The 17511-nt window shown below is 55.5% G+C and overlaps 1 protein-coding gene across 1 annotated transcript; it reads left to right on the forward strand.

Annotated features, from left to right (window-relative positions):
• Positions 1-2982: 2982 nt before the first annotated feature.
• Positions 2983-11413, forward strand: PAX1 (paired box 1; the record flags this gene model as incomplete). The annotated part of the gene is made up of 5 exons (XM_081149225.1): positions 2983-3235; positions 3652-4281; positions 5860-6002; positions 6495-6717; positions 11262-11413. 5 exons carry the CDS (start codon positions 2983-2985, stop codon positions 11351-11353), a joined length of 1341 nt encoding a protein of 446 aa, XP_081005351.1. The 3' UTR covers positions 11354-11413.
• Positions 11414-17511: the final 6098 nt, after the last annotated feature.

A 17511-nucleotide genomic window follows, 5' to 3' on the forward strand; every position in this document is an offset into this window, starting at 1 on the left:
AAGTCCCCGAAACGGTTCCACCAAAAATCACAAAGACGCAGGAGAGGTGAAGTGGGGACGACCGTCGCTCCAAGGACGACCTGGTCGCGGAAACTCTCGCAGCCTTAACATTCAGGTTGCTGGGCTCAGGCTGCAAGCAGCCAGTCGGTGCGCACCCGAACCCCTCCAGCCGCCGCTCGCCCCCGTCCCTAGAAGCGCAGGCGCCTTCCTCCTGCCTCCTCTTTGCCTCGCGCGGTTGGCACCGACCTTGCCTCTCCCTCCTCTGCCTTGGGAAACCTGGGTCAGTTCCCGAGGCGCCTCGGGGGCCCTCGAGTCCGCCGCCTGCCTCCCTGGGCGTCCAGCCCCGGCCGGATCCCTCACGTCCCGGGTGCCGGCGCGCCCTTAGCTCGGCGGCTCGGGCGCCTCCGGGAGCCGCTCTTCAGCTTGTTCCACGGGGCGCCCAGAGCGCTCAGAACAAGGGAGCCAACCCCCGCCAACCCCGCCGCGGACCCCGCGCGCTCGGTACCTCTGTGCGCTCAGCGCCGGCGCGTCGCGCGTCCTGCTCACGGAGAGGGCCGCGCTGCGTCCCGCGGAGGTGGAAGAGACGTTTCCTCTCCTTCTGCGACCCCGTCTTTGGGCCGCTTCTCCCCTAACCCAGCCGGCCTCGGGAACCCGCCGAGCCGGCCCGCGGGCCGACAGGGGGCGACAAACTGTAAGCTTTTCGAGAGGCTGGCGGTGAGCGCGCCGCGGCGAGTGCGGGGGGCGCGGGCACCGGGGGCTGGCTGCCGGGGGGTGGGGAACGGGAGGAAGGTGGAAGCGGAGGAAGGGCCGGAGGCTCCGACGCCCCGGAGAGCCCGCAGGCGCAGTTTTCCAACCGTCTACCCCAGGCCCTGACGGCCTTCGCCAAGGGGCGTGGGGAGGCGATGCCCTTCTAGACTGCACCTCCAGGCCCGCGCCCCCCGCTCTGCTGGCAGCGGTGGGGCGATGCTCCGCTAAGAGCCCTTGGGGACAACCAGCTCTTGCCGCAGTACCACCGGCTTTATCCTCTCTTCTTTGAGCGTGCCCGGCTACTCCTCGCCTACAGGGGAAAGAAATGACTTTAGCTGCTTGAACGCATCTTGGGGATGCACTGGGTTATAGACACTGCGGGTCCCAGATCTAGGAATCAACCTTTTTGGTCTTCGGAGCCCGACTTGAAATTCGGGCAACGGAAAGTTTAGATCAGGAGCAAACAGGGTCCAAGTAACCTGGACAGAACCGAGCGGAGCGCCTGGCCCTGCGCGCAGCCTCGGGGCGCCCCACAGCTGGTGCGTCCTCAGTCCTCTGCTCTGCATCTTTCTGGAAACCTTGGCTCCGGTTTGCTCCCGGCAGTTCACACCACCCCCTCACCCTGTCCCTGCCCCACCCTTCACCAGAGCACAGGCTGTCGGCTTCCGTGTCCCCGTGGCCTCCCTGAGGCTGCGGTGTGTTTTCCGCGGTGCGGGAGGGGGAAGCCCTCATCTCTTCCCAGGGGGGCCCCGCGCCCTCCCTCCAGAGAGCACGGGATTTATGGCTCGGGACCTCCTAATTGACACATTCGAACAGGTTAATTGGGAGCCGGCAACGCTTTCTGGTCCCACAGCGGAGGGAAAGGGGTCGCCGCTGGTCCCAAGGCTGCGCTGACCGGGTGCAACTGCGCCTCCCCTCCCGCAGCATCATCGCCCGGCATCTCTCTCGTTCTCCGGGGGAGGGGAGCGGGGAATTTTTCCCGCCTCCCGAGGAGAGCTGGGAGCACAAGGTAGTCCTGAGAACCGTGGGTCCTCCTAGGCCCCCTCCTAGGCCCCCTCCCTGTTCCTGCACGTTCAGCCCGAGGCCCTTGGAGCTTACTGGCCCCACGCTGGGAACTCCTAGGTCGCGGCCTCCTTGTGTCAGCTCAGGGCAAGGCCAGGAGCTTTCTCTCGTCACCTGCTCTCTCCTGGATTCCACCGCGCAGCTCCCTCCGAGACCGCCACGGTTGGCGACCCAGGCTGGGAAAGCCTAGAACTGTGCGTTGATTGATGCAAGACGGAAATAAAGAGTTGACAGTGCCTGCGCAGGCCCCAGAGTTCAGGGCTGCGTACCCCCCCCCCCCAAAAGGAGGGGAAAGGACCATTCTGTGGTTTAACAAAGGCCCCCTGGAGGCCTCGGGTGCTGTGTGAAAGGTGAGGCCGGGCGGCTCAGGTGTGCAAGGATTCGCTTGGGGCCTGGATGAAAAGAACTGTCCTTGGGGCAGCAGGTCGGAATCCCTTTCCTGTGTCACTTCAGAGAGGAATGAGTTGGGGTGGGTGGGCCTGTTCTCAGGGAGACAGAATCAGGAGCGCGCGCCCCTTCCATCACTGAAATGGCACCATCACCCCGAGGGAGGGGTGGCCGTTAAGCACGGTGAAGATTTCCTGAAAGCAGGGTTGGGGTGTCGGTCAGAAACGGGACAGGACCAATGCCTTGGGCCGGTCACGCCGACCGCTCACCGCATGGCCCGCGCGCTCAGAAGTGGGGCACCGGCGCCGCCGTCCCCGCGCTCATGCCCGGGGGGGCGGGGTAGCGGCAGCCGCGCGCTATCTGGCCGTGATCGACTATCATCCTCCGATACCTGAGCAGTGATGGCGCTGGGGGTGGGAGTAAAGCTGGAATCCAAAGCAGCGCGAGCGCTATGAAATAGTCATCAGCTTGAAATGACTGCCCATCCTTATCAGCACCCGAGGGGGAAAGGGGCGAGTGGAAGGTCCCAGGCCCCGCTGGGTTAGGACTGTGTGTGCGCGCGCGCGCGGGGGGATGGGATGGGTTCCGGAGGAGGGCCGAAAGGGGAGGACCGCGGAGGGGGTAGAGTTTCACCGAGGGGAGGGGGGCGCCGGGGCGCAGCGACGGGAACCAATGGGCTGCCAACTCGCGCGTCTCCGGCGCGACTGCCGAGATTGACGTGGAGGACACGTAAAATTGATCTTTGCGCGCTGCAGCCTCCCGGTCAGACGAATTTCTCTGAATCGGATGAAGTTCCCCCTAGGCCTGGGGTCGCGGGCGCGGAGAGTGTCCTGGGAGCGGGCGGCGGCGCGCGGCAAGGCGCCCGGCGGCGGCGCGCGGCGCGGTCCCAGCCCGAGGCCCGGCCGGCCCGGCGCTCGGCTCGCGCGCGCCCTCCCTCTATGCCTCTCCCGCGGCCGCGGCTCCCGCGCTCTCGCGTCCTGCGCCGGGCCCAGCCCCGGCCGCCCCGGCGCCAGGCAGCCGGCTGGCCCGCGCGCCATGGGTAAGGGGCGGGCAGCAGGCCGGGCGCGGGCGGGCTGACGAGGTGTGTTGTGCGCTGGCGCTTCCCTTTCCTCTCGCCTGCTTTCCCTCTGAGACCCGGTCCTGGGTCCGGCCGAACCGCGTTCTTCGCACGTCCCCAGCCTTCTGGGAGGGGTGGGGGGGGCAGTTCGGCGTGTCCAGGGGGGATGGGGTGTCCCAAGTGAGATGCCTCCAAGGGGCACGGAGGGCGCCGCGCCCTCTTCTGGGGTCCCTGGCCAGTGCCCACTCCCGGAGGTAGACCCAGGCTGTTTGCGCGCAGATTCGGGGTACCCGCCGGGCACTTTCCGAGGGGCGGCCCCTAGCCCGGTAGGAGCCCCCTTGGCTAACCCACCGGTGTTTTCTCCCGTTCCCGCTCACTGTCCTCGGGCGCGTCCGCAGAGCAGACGTACGGCGAGGTCAACCAGCTGGGCGGCGTGTTCGTCAACGGCCGCCCCCTGCCCAACGCCATCCGCTTGCGCATCGTGGAGCTGGCGCAGCTGGGCATCCGACCCTGTGACATCAGCCGGCAGCTTCGCGTCTCCCACGGCTGCGTGAGCAAGATCCTGGCGCGCTACAACGAGACGGGCTCCATCCTGCCCGGGGCCATCGGGGGCAGCAAACCCCGAGTCACCACCCCCAACGTGGTCAAGCACATCCGGGACTACAAGCAGGGCGACCCCGGGATCTTTGCCTGGGAGATCCGCGACCGGCTGCTGGCCGACGGCGTCTGCGACAAGTACAACGTGCCCTCGGTGAGCTCCATCAGCCGCATCCTGCGCAATAAGATTGGCAGCTTGGCGCAGCCCGGGCCCTACGAGGCGAGCAAGCAGCCGCCGCCGCAGCCCGCGCTGCCCTACAACCACATCTATCAGTACCCTTACCCCAGCCCCGTGTCGCCCTCCGGAGCCAAGATGGGCAGCCACCACGGGGTCCCGGGCGCCGCAGGCCACGTCAGCATACCTCGTTCTTGGCCCTCGGCGCACTCGGTCAGCAACATCCTGGGCATCCGGACGTTCATGGAGCAAACAGGTCAGTCGCGGAGGCCTCTGCGGCCTTGTGCGGGAGGGGACAGAACTGGAGATGAGGGGGTAGGCAGGGGGTGAGGGCTAACTCCTCGCCCTGCTTGGGCCCGTTTTGGCTCAGGGGAGGGCTAGGGCTGGCCAGGGAGCCTGAGGGTCCCGGGCCTTATGTGGGGGACATCTTGAACTTTTTATGACAAATATGGAAAATATTTCCCGGAAGAGCAATCGCCGACCACAAATTTGGAGGCCTGAAATTGTGTGTTTTTTTTTCTTCCATACTTGCAAAAAGTATGCAAACCCCTATGGCCAGATCTAAGTCAAACAAATCAGTCAATCCTGCGGCCCTTCCTTAAGAGTCTTTCAGGATCCCTCACCGTTTCCCAAAAGGTTCTGATCCCCTCCCTCCCCCCCAAGCCCAGAGCCTCTTAGGAGTAAAAGGCAGAGGGGCCGCCTGGCCGTGTTATTTAGTGACCTACATCTCGGGCAGGCCTGGCGGCCTTGCAGGCTCTGGAGCCGGGATCTCCAGCCACGGCGCCCCAGGAGCGCAGCCATCCTGGAATTGCAAGCACAAGGATCTGCCCTTGGCCTGTGATTAGGACTCAGCAAGCTCCTTGGTCATCTCTCTCCGGGGAGGAAGGGGGTGGAGTAGGGAGAGGAGATGGGGAGGCCTTGGTGCGGGGCTCGGGAAGATCGCGCGTGGGCCGCACTGAGTGGCCAGTTTCTTGGCACTGACTCCTGTCCCCAGCAGCCGGCTGGGGATGGCACGCTCTTAGGTGAGTAAGAGAGAGGCCGGTAGGAAGCACAGTTCACCGGAGCCCAAGAGAGGAGGGGGTCGGGGCGGCGGAAAGAAACGGAAAGTTTAGACCCGGCGGCAGTGGGGCGCGCTGCCCAGGCCGCGAACCAGGTTTGTTTTTTCTGGTGGCTCAAACCCCAGCCTGGGCCACCGGCTGGGGTCAAAACTTCCCCTGGAGCGACCTGTGGGCAGCTGGCCGGGCGGTGGCCCCACCAGGTTCGCTCTCCGGTCTGGAGCTTTCTCTGGGTTCCCTGCGCGCACACTCGTGGAGGGAGGAGACGCGTGCCCGCCGGCCAGCGAGTGGCCGCCTCTTTGGGGCGACAGGATGTCTCTGGAGGCAGCGCTGAGGAGGACCGTCTTGCAGCCGTCCAGACGCCTGTGGAGACTTTGAGAAACCCAGATAATTCTCAGGAGCAGGCTTTGGATTTGAACTTGAACCTCTCCGGGCGCGGCCTCTGGACGGGGGAAAGGCGCCTTGGCCGAGGAAGCAGCCCCTGTCTCGCAGGCCGCCTCCCCCGCGGACACCCCTTGTTTTGCGGGAAGCGGGTCGCAGGCCTGGAGGAACGAAGAACAGCCTCTGCCCCGCTGGGGCCAATGTGAAACCCTGGGCCCCGCCGCCTCCGGTCGCCCTCCGAGCTCTTGGCGCCTCGGGTGTTCCGAGGATGCTCGGCCGCGCCCTCGGAGATGAGCTGAAGCTCGTCGGCGCGCGCGCGCAAAGGGCCGGCTGCAGGGCCACGCTTGTGCCCAGCGCGCACTCGGAGGTCCCTGCTAATCTGTCCGGTGTTCCCGCAGGGGCCCTGGCTGGGAACGAAGGCGCCACCTACTCCCCAAAGATGGAAGATTGGGCCGGCGTGAACCGCACGGCCTTCCCGGCCACCTCGGCAGTGAACGGGCTGGAGAAACCGGCCTTGGAGGCGGACATAAAATACACTCAGGTAGCCGAGGGTCAGGGAAGGAGGTGTCCTTACCTAGAGGGGCTGAAGCGCTGGGGGTGGGGAGGGAGGGAGAGAGAGAGAGAAGAGAAACTCCCCAGGTGTCCGGCCGCCGGGCCACCCAGCGCCCTCGCCCTGTCCCTTCCTTTCTCAAGCGCGCTACTTTGGGGGAGGCCGGCTTTTGAGGGAGTTGCCTTTTGCCAAGATACTTTTGCTACAAAAGCTTGAACCGGGAACGCAGATGGTCGAGGGCTCCCTGTCTTTAAATCCCCGCGGGTGAACACCTCCATGCCCCCCGTCTCATTATTTATACCAATTTGAATGGAAATCACTTTGCCAGAGTCCTTTCTAGGAAAACCAGAGGCCAAACCTTGCGTGGGGATAACTGAGGGGACAGCAGAGGGAAAGAGCCCCCCCCCCCATCCTGTAACTGTGTGTGCTGGAAGCGGCGGGTTGCCTGCTGCTGACTGTCTGTCTGTCCCTCTGTCCGCGCAGCCCGCCTCCGGCCTCTCTGCGGTGGGCGGCTTCCTGCCGGCCTGCGCCTACCCGGCCTCCACGCAGCACGGCGTGTACAGCGCGCCCGCCGGCGGCTACCTGGCCCCGGGCCCGCCGTGGCCCCCGGCGCAGGCTCCCCCGCTGGCGTCCCCCGCGGCCGGCCTCGCGGTGCCCGGCGGGGAGCTGGCCGCCGCCGTGACCTTCAAGCATCCCAGCCGAGAAGGTGAGGGGCGCGGGTGGGGCGGCTCGGATGGATGGATGGATGGGTGGATGGATGGATGGATGGATGGATGGATGGATGGATGGATGGATGCAAGGGAGGCGGTGTGGCCGTGGGAAGAGGTAGTGGGAGACGTGGTACTCAGCCCAAACCCCTCCTTCCGCGCTAACCCTGTAGCTTCTCGGCGCAGGTTGGTTTCTAACAGGTGTGTAGGCCCACGCGCGGCCACGGAGAGGGGCCCTGGGGTTCTGCCCCCACCCGCTTTGTACAGAGAGAGGAGAAAAGAGGGTCAGGTTTGGATCTGGTTCTTGTGCCCTTGGCCAAGGTATTGCTTCTCTCTGCACCTCATTTCTCCATCCGTGGAAGGTTCTAGAAGCATCATGCAGGCTCACCTTTCTGTGGCCTGAGGAGCTTTGCCTCCCGTGGTGGACCTGCCCTGGTACTGGACCTGCACTGTCCATCTGTTTCTTCCCGAGTTCCTAAAAACAAAACAAAACAAAACAAAACTAGACTGTGGCCTCCCCTTGGGTTCATTTACGTAAGTAAATTATTGGGTAAGGAAAGAGCATTTCAATCACTTGTCCCTAAGTTTAGACTCTCTTTGAAGTCTGTGTGGTTTACGGTACTTCTTTCTGTAGGAAATGTGGCTGGGAGTTCTCTCCCCCCCTTCATAAATCTACCCCATGATAAGCCAAACTAACAGACTGGAGGTATTTATCTGCTGGTCAACAGTGTGAGGGTTGTCGTCTTACCCTGACCTTCAGGCTCTGTTTTTTTCCTGTAAATTGGGAAAGCTCTGCCCTCGAGTGGTTTTCCTCACAGGTGAAAGGAGTGGCTGAATTTGCTGATTTAGAAGAACCTGCCTGCAAGTAGGTTTGGTTCACCAGAAATTTTCAACTTCAACTACCCTGAGAAAGGAAGGAGTCACCTCAGGGGGCCCCAGCCAGAGCTGTCGTTGGAGACAGAGCACAAACCTTGGGGTCAGCATAGGGCAGAGGGCTGTTCCAGAAGGGTCTTTACAAGCCTGACCCAACTCTTACCTGCCAAGGACGAAGGGGGGGGCAGGCAAAAAGCTTTATTTCCTAGGAGACACAGTAGCCTGCTCTGAGAGAGCGAGGGAGGGAGAAAGAGAGAGAATGAATATTAAACTGCCATCAAGTAAATCAATAAAATACAAAAATACTTTTAATTTTCACTTTTCCTAAAGCACAAACATTATGGGACATAAATCACAAAAATTGAGAATTAGAACTCCCTTAAGGTTTGCACTTAATTTAAAATAGAATAACTCCAGTTGCTCATTTATAGGAAAATTCAAGTAAATGAAATTTTTAAAAATGGAGAATTAGAATCCCTCTAGAGCTTTACATTTAAGGACCAATAAGGGGCCTCAGGACGAATGCTCTGCTCAGCGTCCTGTCCTTGGCCTCAAATCTACCTGTTTTCCTGACAACTGAAGTAATCTGTTGAGTTAGAAATTGAAATGGAATTTACCTCATAAAAATCAGTCTCCTTTGCATTAGAAAAGTGTATCTACAAATTTAAAAGATTTCCCCTGGGCTGATCCCAAAAGGAAAGGAGACTTAGAAAAGGGCTTGTAGTCTTCAGAGCGAAGCAGCCCTTTGCTAACACAGCCGCTTTGTTCTGGGGCTTTTCAAGCTCAACATCAGAAATAAACTAGGACCTGTAGGTCACAATCCAAAGGTAAAACACACAGTTCTGGATTCTAAACTAGTTCCAGCTAATTGGGGGGTGGGGATTCATTTGGTGGTTGATTTTCTTTAGCAGACACTTTCGGGATACTGAGCCACTGAATGTACCTTTTACCATTATAGTCACTTCCTATTATGAAACATCTCACTAATTTTCAAAGTCTGTAGAAATAATTAGCTACATTAGTTATTAAATTAATAACTTAATTTCCTGATCCTAACAGTTCTTTAAAGATACAGGTAAAGGATCATGGAATAAGTGCAGCCCATCATTAAAAAATTCTTCCTCAAACCAGCACACAAATGTTTGTGTTGGAACTAGGAGCACAAAAATAATGAGAATTACATACCTATTTGGGTTAAGAATTTTTATTCTTACTGGCAGAAAAGCTGACTTCTAAGACCTTCCACACCCAATTGGTCTTTGAAAAACTACAGAGAAAAATCATCCAAATCACTGCCTTGTTTCCTACTCGGTGCTTTAAAATTATGTTCAAACAAACATCCCACTAGGCAATTACTACAATTAATTGTTGTTCAGTTAATAAAAGTGGTAGGAATAGCATTTACTGAATTATTTTTTCAGTAGGAAAATTTTTTTCTTTCCTGAAGGCATTTAATATCATGAGTACTCAGTAAAAACAAATATTTTTGATCTTCTAGTCAATAAACCCTCCAAATCAGATGCAAGTGAACATTAGCAGTTACCCTAATGAAAGTCTAATCAAATGTCAAATCAAGTACCACAATTTATGAATTTTATCTTGGTAAAGAGTAACGCCTTTGGATTCCCTGTTATGTAGGCAAGAAAGTATAATTTACATTTCCCATCCGTGAAAGGAAACTTTATTTCTTGGGAACCTAGAGAATAGAAAGTTTCAGTTTATCTACCCCTAGAAGGGCTCTGATATTCTGGGAATCTGGACACCTGTCCAAATGTCTTTTCATAGCCAGGGCAGGACCATCTCCTCCCCACACCCACGGGTGACAGACCCCACCATGTGTCCCCTCAAGACGACTGGTTTTTACAGTGTGTTTTCAGAACCTCATGGTTCTGAAGTCCTTCCCAGCTGGGCCTTGGAAGGACTGAGATTTGGAAATCAAATCTATGAGACCTTGCATACGTTCAAAGACAATTTTGTTTCTGTTTGTTACAGATAACTCACAGCTTCCTTCCAGTTATCTCAGCTCGGGATTAGTTCTTGAAAAATCGATCCTAAAAGCAAACTGCCAGAGAGCACTAGGGTGCAGGCGTTAGCCTGAGAGCCAGGCTGCCTGCAACCTGGGTCCTGGGTCCTTCGACCCAGCCCTGGGGGACTCCTTCCCAGACCCCCACTTCGTGGGCTCCAGCCCCGAGGTCCCAGTGGCCCTGAAATTGCTGTCCCAGTATTTTAAAAATGCGTGTCCCCCTAAGATTAAGTTAAAACTCCTGCAAAATGCCCAATGCTCTGGGGCCCCAGCTTCTTATGAACCTGGGACAGACCCAGTTTCCTCCGGGGATCCTGCGGTGGGAAAGGAGGAGAGGAGGTGACCCCTGGGGAAAGCCTGGCCTGGAGGGAGCTAAAAACGAAGCAGTAGGATTCGAGGTGCAGAGGGGCTGGAATCTATCTCTGGGCTCCCGGTGTTTATTTTCCACGCCTTTCCTCGCTTGTCTCTAAGGCAGCCGGCCCTCAGATGTTTTCTAAACAGGTCCTCACCTTGAAGTGTGGTAGGGGGTGGACAGAAAAGGTCGGGAAACTTGGTTGGCTGGGCGGCCACGCCGCGTGGGGAGAGCTGAGAGGAGGCGCGGGTGGGGGTGGGGGTGGAGGGGGCGCTCTGCCCTGGAAAGGTCTCCAGACCCCTTCCAGCCTCTGAGAAACCAGCTGTGCCTGTGCGTCCCCGGTCCCCGCGCCGGCGCCTTTAGGGACAGGAACAAGCCGGTGCCTCCTGGTGCCCGAGCCCAGCGTCCAGGGCCGGGAGGAGAAGCCAGAGGCTGCACAGTCGTGGCGTCGCTTTTCTGGCTTCCAGTAGCTAGTTAGGGCCCCTATCCCAAACCCCAAATCATAGAGCAACGCACAGGATGCGCTTGACTTGGAAAGCCCGCCGTCACTTAACCCGGTGCCCCGAGGCCCCAGGACGTGCTGTGCCCACAGTAGGGAGGGAAGCTGGGCCGTCGGGGCGCGGGGTGAAGCCCAGTCGGCCGCCCACTTAAAGCGCGTGCACTTCCTTCGTCGGAAGGAACCGGGCCGCCGGAGCCCTCCCGCCACAAGGGGTGTCTTTGGTGACCCGCTCCCCCCTCGATTTCCCCGGGCCTACCGACAGCGCCCGAGCCGCTTCGAGGGACCGCGGACCAGACGCGCTGGCAGCTGCCCCGCTGGTGCGCGCGCGGCTGGGGTCTGGGTGGGTGCGTGGGGGCGGGAGCAGGGCTGTGGGGTCTCAGTGCCCTGGTCGCTTCCCCAGAGGTCTCGGGTCCGAGAACCTCCCCGGCCCGGCCCCGCGGTGCCCGGGTGGCAGGACCTCCCTGCACCCGCCGCCTTCGTAGTTAAGCGGGCGCGGTGCAGAGGGAGTCAGACGGGGCCAGCGGTCCGGGAGCATCTGCTAAATGGCCCTGCGAGGCGAGCCGCTCGCTGAGGCTGCTCCTGAGTGACTCCTCCGGGGAGGAGGGAGGGTGGGCGCCCAGGGACGGTGGGGCGCTGGCGGAGCGCAGGTCTCCTCTCGCGTCCCCGAACCTTGGACGTGCGCGTTCACTCCGGGCCCCCGCGCTGTCGCCCTGGTTTGCGCGCGTCCTGGGCCCGGGGTCTCCGTCTCTGCGCCCCGCCCGGCGGTGACCCCACGACCCTGTGCTTCCTCCCGCAGTGGCCGACCGCAAGCCGCCCAGCCCCGGCGGCAAGGCCCCCGACGGCCTCGGTAGCTTACACGGACTGCCCATCCCCGCCTCCACCTCCTAGGGGTGGCGCTGCCCCAGCCGAGCGAGCCCGAGCCGGAGGAGGCGGCGGAGCGACCGAGGACCGGGGCGCGCAGCTCGGCCGCACCCGGGCCGCGCCCAGGACCGAGGACGCCCGGCGGGCGCCCGGAGGAGGTGCCCGCCCGGCCCGCGGGGCGCGCCCCGTCGGCGCCAGGCCTCACGCTGCCCCCTGGCCCCGCGGCCACACGTCAGCTGTGGGCCCGGGTTTTCAGGCTTTTCTGAACTTTGGGGCTTTCGACTGTTGTACCCTCGTGGCGACCCTCGCCCACTTCTCCCGGGACTGCTGGGCCCTCTCCCTCTCCCTTCCCCCGCCCGGAGGCGCCCTTTCCTCCCTTCCTGCCCCACCTTCCAGCCTCGCCTTCCTCTCCTTCCTCGCTTTCCCTCCCTTCTCTCTGGCCTTCAAGTTTTTCTCCTCTCCAGCCCCGCTTTCCTCTGCGCTCCCCTTCCTTCCCAGTCCGCTGGCTCCCTTTGCTGCCGTCCAGCCCCCTCCGCCTCCACCTCGCTTTGCAGCCGGGGACCGTCAATGGTCATGTTCCTCCTCCATCCTAGGGCTTCCCCGACCCCCAGGAGAGCCTCAGACAGCCTAGCAGCTGGGGCCCTCCCGCCTCCACCCCTGTGTCCCCCAGCCTTTAACGGAGGGGTCTCGAACCTAGAAAGAGAACAGAGAGCCCAGAGCCTTTTATATTTTTATCATCATGAACAGGAACAAAACCCCATGAATTGTCCTCTCCCTTCCCTCCCCCCAGGATATTGTCTGGAAATCTGTTTTCTCAGTGCCTGAACAGCTCTGCTTCCTCTGAGATGCTGTCACCCCAAAGAAAGGGGGGGTAGGGGACATGGGGCCATTGGCGTTTTCTCTAGTTAGAAACTTGCGTGCCCTGGAGGTGTCCCTTCCCATCCCTGCACACCTAACCCGAGGGAACCTGGCGCTGGCTGAAGGCACAAGCACTGTTTCTGGTGTGTGTGTGGGGGGGAGGCGGGCGGGTCAGCACATTTGTTAATTTAAACTACAGACTGCTTCTGGGTACAAAGGTGCAATCTGGCTTCTGGTTGGCAAGGGGTGGGGGGTGGGGGTCAGAAAACGCCCTGAAAGTGTCTTCTAGAGCCTTCTAGAGCGGGACACAAGAGCTGTTAACTTCTTCCACGTTCAGGTGCACAGGTGAGGGGACCCTGGACATAAACTGCAATTTTTGTAGTCACGCAAATGTCACTGGTGAGAGCGTGACATCACCTGTTAAACGTCGCGGCCTTTGAATAAAGGAAAGCACCTGAAGGCTTTGTGAGAATATCCAAGTCTGCGTCGGGTCTAGGGTGCTGCGGAGGCCTGCCTCACCCGCTCAGCCCGCTTCCAGCCCGACGCTGTGAAGACCAAGTTCATTAGTTGGCCTGTTCATTAGCACTTCCAGCCCAGGCTGGGCAGGAGGTTCAGGAGAAGGGGAAATGGGAGGAGCGTTTTCAGGGATCTGTCCCAGGAAACGCCAGGCCAGCCCTGGGGAACTGAGGTAGAGAGGCAATATGCAGAAATCACCCCAAAATGAAGTTAATTCTTAGAGGAAGGAGGAGAGTGGCCACAGAGAAAGGCAGTGAGCAAAAACAGAGGATTTTTCCCGAACATTTCTAACATTCTGAGAGCTAAAGGAAGTTATCCCAGGCTGCCAAATAACCCAGGGAGTTCTAACTACAAAGGGGTCTCTGGCTAGTTGTTTTGTGTTTGGTTTTCTAAAACTAACAGAAGGGATTTTTGAACTGAAGGTTTTGCCTGTAAGTGGAGCTGCCTGTTTGGATGTGTAGAGGGAACCAGTGAGGAAATTATTTTTGTTGCATCTTGCAATCGTACCTGCTGAAAGTATTAATCCTCAAAGAATATCTGCCTTTTTCATATAGAAACTCAGCTCAGGTTTCAAAGTCTCTTGCCTTTAAAAAAGCTCCATTCTATAGATAGGAATATCGAGGGCTAGCCATGTGGTTTATTTTCTCCGGACTGCCCAAGAAGCTCTGAATTACAGGGCATTAGCACAAAAACTGGGTGATCCCATCTCATCAGAGAGCCAGGGTTGGGGCTTGAACTTGGAGCCTGGGGTGCCAGCATTTCCTGTAGAAAAGCTGGTCGCAATGATAATAGGAAAAGAAACATGCTTTCAAGTGCCCCCTCCTGTCCTCTCAGCCTGTTCTCACTTGCTTAGAGGAACTTTACATGCTCAGTCATCCACAGCATTTTGCCTGGGCCGGGAAGAAGGCATTTCAGCCCTTTCTGAAGAGATGAGAAGAAGCTATATAACCAGCCTCTCTCCCCGAGTTTCCCCCGTCCCCACTTCCCTGCCACTTCCCACTTCTGTGTTTGGGCTGCCCCAGTGAAGGGTGAGAAGAGCTGGGAAAACCAACCCAGGGTGGTGGAAGGTGCCTATGTTGTAAATGCCGCCTTCAAAGTGAGGAGCTTCTTAAATCTGTCCCCTGTAGTGCCCTGTAACCGGTGGCTGGAGGTGAGTCTTTTCGAGATCCTTGGCTCGGGGTGGGCATTCACAGAGGAGGGCATCATCCCGTCACAGGGTGGGGTATGTTGGGATATCCCTTTCCTCTTGAGCCTGAGGGCCATGGGAAGTCCCAGTGAGCTTGGGTTAAATCCCGGCTCCACTGAACTATGATGAGGGCCTGTGACCTCTCTGAGCCTTCGTGTTTCTACCTGTGAACTGCGTGCTTCAATGTGGTGACACCCACGGGACCTGGCCTGGAGAAAGGCGTGCCCTGGAGTTCCCTCACCTCCCTGGAGATGATTTTGCTGTTATCATAAAGTAGGAGAGTCGTTTCTGTGGTTGATGGGGGATCCTAAATTTAAATATTTTTCAAAAGATCTCATTGGAATATTGTACTTTTTTCTCCGTGCCTGGGGCCTGTGCAGGAACTGGGGATGCGTGATAAGATTGCACAGAACCATGTCAGGTAGAATAACTTGGAGGAAGAATCGCTCCCCAAGGCAACTTGTCTTTGCCCTAGCACCTGCCGTTTATTCTTTTGAATTAAAGGATAAATCTTTTTAATATAGGGAAGTACTAAAAAATATGGAAGATATATAATCACTCAAATAACCTTTTGATTTTTGAAAGAATCAAAGCTGTATAAATGTATATACATGCTATGTATATATCTCTCTCATTAGGAAATGTTAGCAGTACAGAAACACTGAAATGAAAAGTGAAACTTTCTTCCTACCCTCATCTCTGTTCTTAAAGGTGAACTTTGTAACAGTCTTTTGTGAATCCTCCCAGGAAAAGAAATGCAGACCACAGAGTATCTGTTTCTGGATATGTGCTTTGAAAAGTGCACAGCAAGGAGTTGTGTCAGGTACACACAGGCCTGGTCTGGAGACCTGAGCTCTGTGCACCAGGAGCTTCAGCCCCACTGTCTTCACTTTATTCTATGGAATGGATGCACGTCAGAAAGAGTTTATTAAAAACAGTATTTGTAAAGAGGGCCACCTTCGTGCTTTAAATGAATAAAGACAGGGTTTTATTGCATTCGTCATTGGAGGAAGTGCTTAGAAAGGGTTGCAAAAACTTCTCAGGGAAAGGTGGCTGCTTTTTGGCAGGGGGGAGGGGAAGCAAACCAAAGAAAAGGAGACGGAGGGACAAGAGACACAGAGCATTGTCCTTCTTGAAGACGGCCCAGCTTTTTGTACAGATCACTGACGGGCATTCAAAGCCGCAAGGGGCTGGCTGGTGCCGTTTTCCGTTCCTTTGAAGGGTGTCAGTCTCTCTAGGTTAGAAAAGAGAGAGGGAGGCAAAGGGGTGAGAAAGAACCTTGTCTGAAGAATTACTGGGTGGAAATAAACTGTAAAAACCAACATGGGCATAAGCATTCTGTTTACCTATCCCAAGTTCACTTGACATCCGTGTGGAATTAACCTCCGGATGGGTGAACCTTGCTCATTGACAAGTGCGTTTCCCTGGTTGCTTGTTTCTTGCCTCCTGGTAGAGAGGACGGGATTTATCCAATGGAGCAGGGGGCTGGGCGAAAGCACTCTGTAGGTTTCCTGGCATTAGCTTCTCAGCGAGGATTATTACATCCCCTGGGTTTCCTTTCCAAAGACGCCCTACCTGGTCCACGTTACGCTGCATGATGTGAACTTAGAATCTTGCCAGTGTGCCCAAGGAGCACATGAAAGGGCTGTGCATCCAGACGGGCTATGTAATGAGAAACATTCAATACTCTTCTTTTAATGGGTGGGAATTATGCACAAAATGGTATTTGGTCTTCACCTTGACCTCGCTGTCTGACCTCTAGCCTCACTCACTGAAGAAATGTCTTGTGACTGAGATATTTCTGGCTACACTATTGGATCTCAACTAAATAAAATCCTTCTGTTATTGAATTTTTTTTTTTTTTTTTAAGGGCAAAGCAAGGAGGAATCACACTGTCTTTTTTCCCCCAAGGCATTAAAATGAGAGCCACACATTTAGTCACAATCCAACGTGGGGATTCCAAACACTTGGGACAATTATATTCAAGTTAATTCTAGTTTCTTCTTTGGAGTTGAAACCAGCTGAAACCCCTGATCGACTCTGAAGAGCTTTCTCCAGGAGGAGCAGTCTGTGGTCCTCCTTGGAACACACATCTGTTTCTGAGCTGGCCAAATCCAAAAGTGGAATCCCAATTACAGTTTTCATGGGTGATGGAATTTCAACTGCATCACAGTTTAACCACCTGGGTTGCCTCTAGTCTCTGTTTTCTTCTCAAGGATGAAATAAGCTGATCAAGTGTTCATTCAGCTATTAAATTACATTTCCATCCTGTAACATTTTATTTCCTTTTTCTCTGGTGAGATATATTGGCTCAATGGATTATCTCTAGTCTCTTATAAATGGCCAAACAATGTTCACTTTTGGGAGCTCTCCCAGTTGCTGGTGGATGTGGTTTTAGCTTTATAAGATTTTGTTTTACCCAAAACAACAAACAACAAAACAAAAATTTTTTAACTAGTGGTTTTGATGTAATAAAAAAATCTCTTGGATAAAAATTGAGCAAGATATTTGAATAAATGGAAGGAAATTGAATTTTTAAAAAAGAATTGAATTGGAACCTAAAATTGCGAAACAGAAAAAAAAAAGTAAGGAAAAAAGACTCCTTTGGCAAACAAGTTGTATTATGAGTAGCTTGAGCTAAGATGCTAAAGACATCATTCTGACCACCAGGGGGAGCACACATTGTTCCACGAAGATAAAGATTTGAAACAAAGATAACACACAACATACAAAAGAATTCTTCATTCGGTTAAAGTGGCAACCTGTCCAGTTGTGAGCAACATCTGTTTACAAGAGGAGTACTTTTGTTGTTGTTTTTATTATTATAATTGATAATCAGATGCTTTGACTCTGGAACAAAGAGGGCAGTCTGGGCATATGGTGAAAATGGGTTTTCTAGGCTCATGCAAGTGGGACTTATGGACTTAGTTAGCTGAGAAGTCAAGGGCACCTCAAAAATAAGGTTCACTTCTAACTTTGACACCAACATATACATACAGCCAATTCTTTGACTATAGAACAGGCAAATATGAGCTTTAAAAAGCAACCTGACTGAAACTAATGTTTTTAGGAAATAAAATAAATTTTATCTGTATTTGTGAAATATTGATATTTTTATTAATTGACATTTAAATCTCCCCGACTTTAAGCAATGCGTCCATTTTTCACGATCTCTTTGAAGTCCTTAACCATTTAAAGTCACAGTTCACATTTAAAGCAAGGATCCATGTATTATGAGAAGCAGTAAACAGCAAGAAAAATAACTATTTCCTCATGTTTCTATTTATTTTAGGGTAAAATCCAGAAAGGTTGCTTATAGGTGAAGTAGAGAGATTTCTTCCTTAGTTTTAAAAAAGAAAGGGAGCCTTTCTTACTCTATTTAACCTGGGCTTTTACATGTATGAAACTCAGGCCACCAGGTGTGGAACACCCCCTGCAGCAAGAGGTCTGGGAAGAGATGGGGTATGTAGAATATAAAAGTTGGCAGAGCTGGCTGGGTTCATATATGAGTTTTAACACTTAGCAACTGTGTCACTTTGGGCAACTTTAGGCAAAACAAACCAGCCTCACTTTCCTTGTCTGTCTAATGGGACTAATATCTCCCAGCCCGGGCAGTTGTGAGGAT

This window comes from Miniopterus schreibersii (assembly GCF_964146895.1).
Source record: "Miniopterus schreibersii genome assembly, chromosome: 10".
In the NCBI taxonomy this organism is placed as follows: domain Eukaryota; kingdom Metazoa; phylum Chordata; class Mammalia; order Chiroptera; family Miniopteridae; genus Miniopterus; species Miniopterus schreibersii.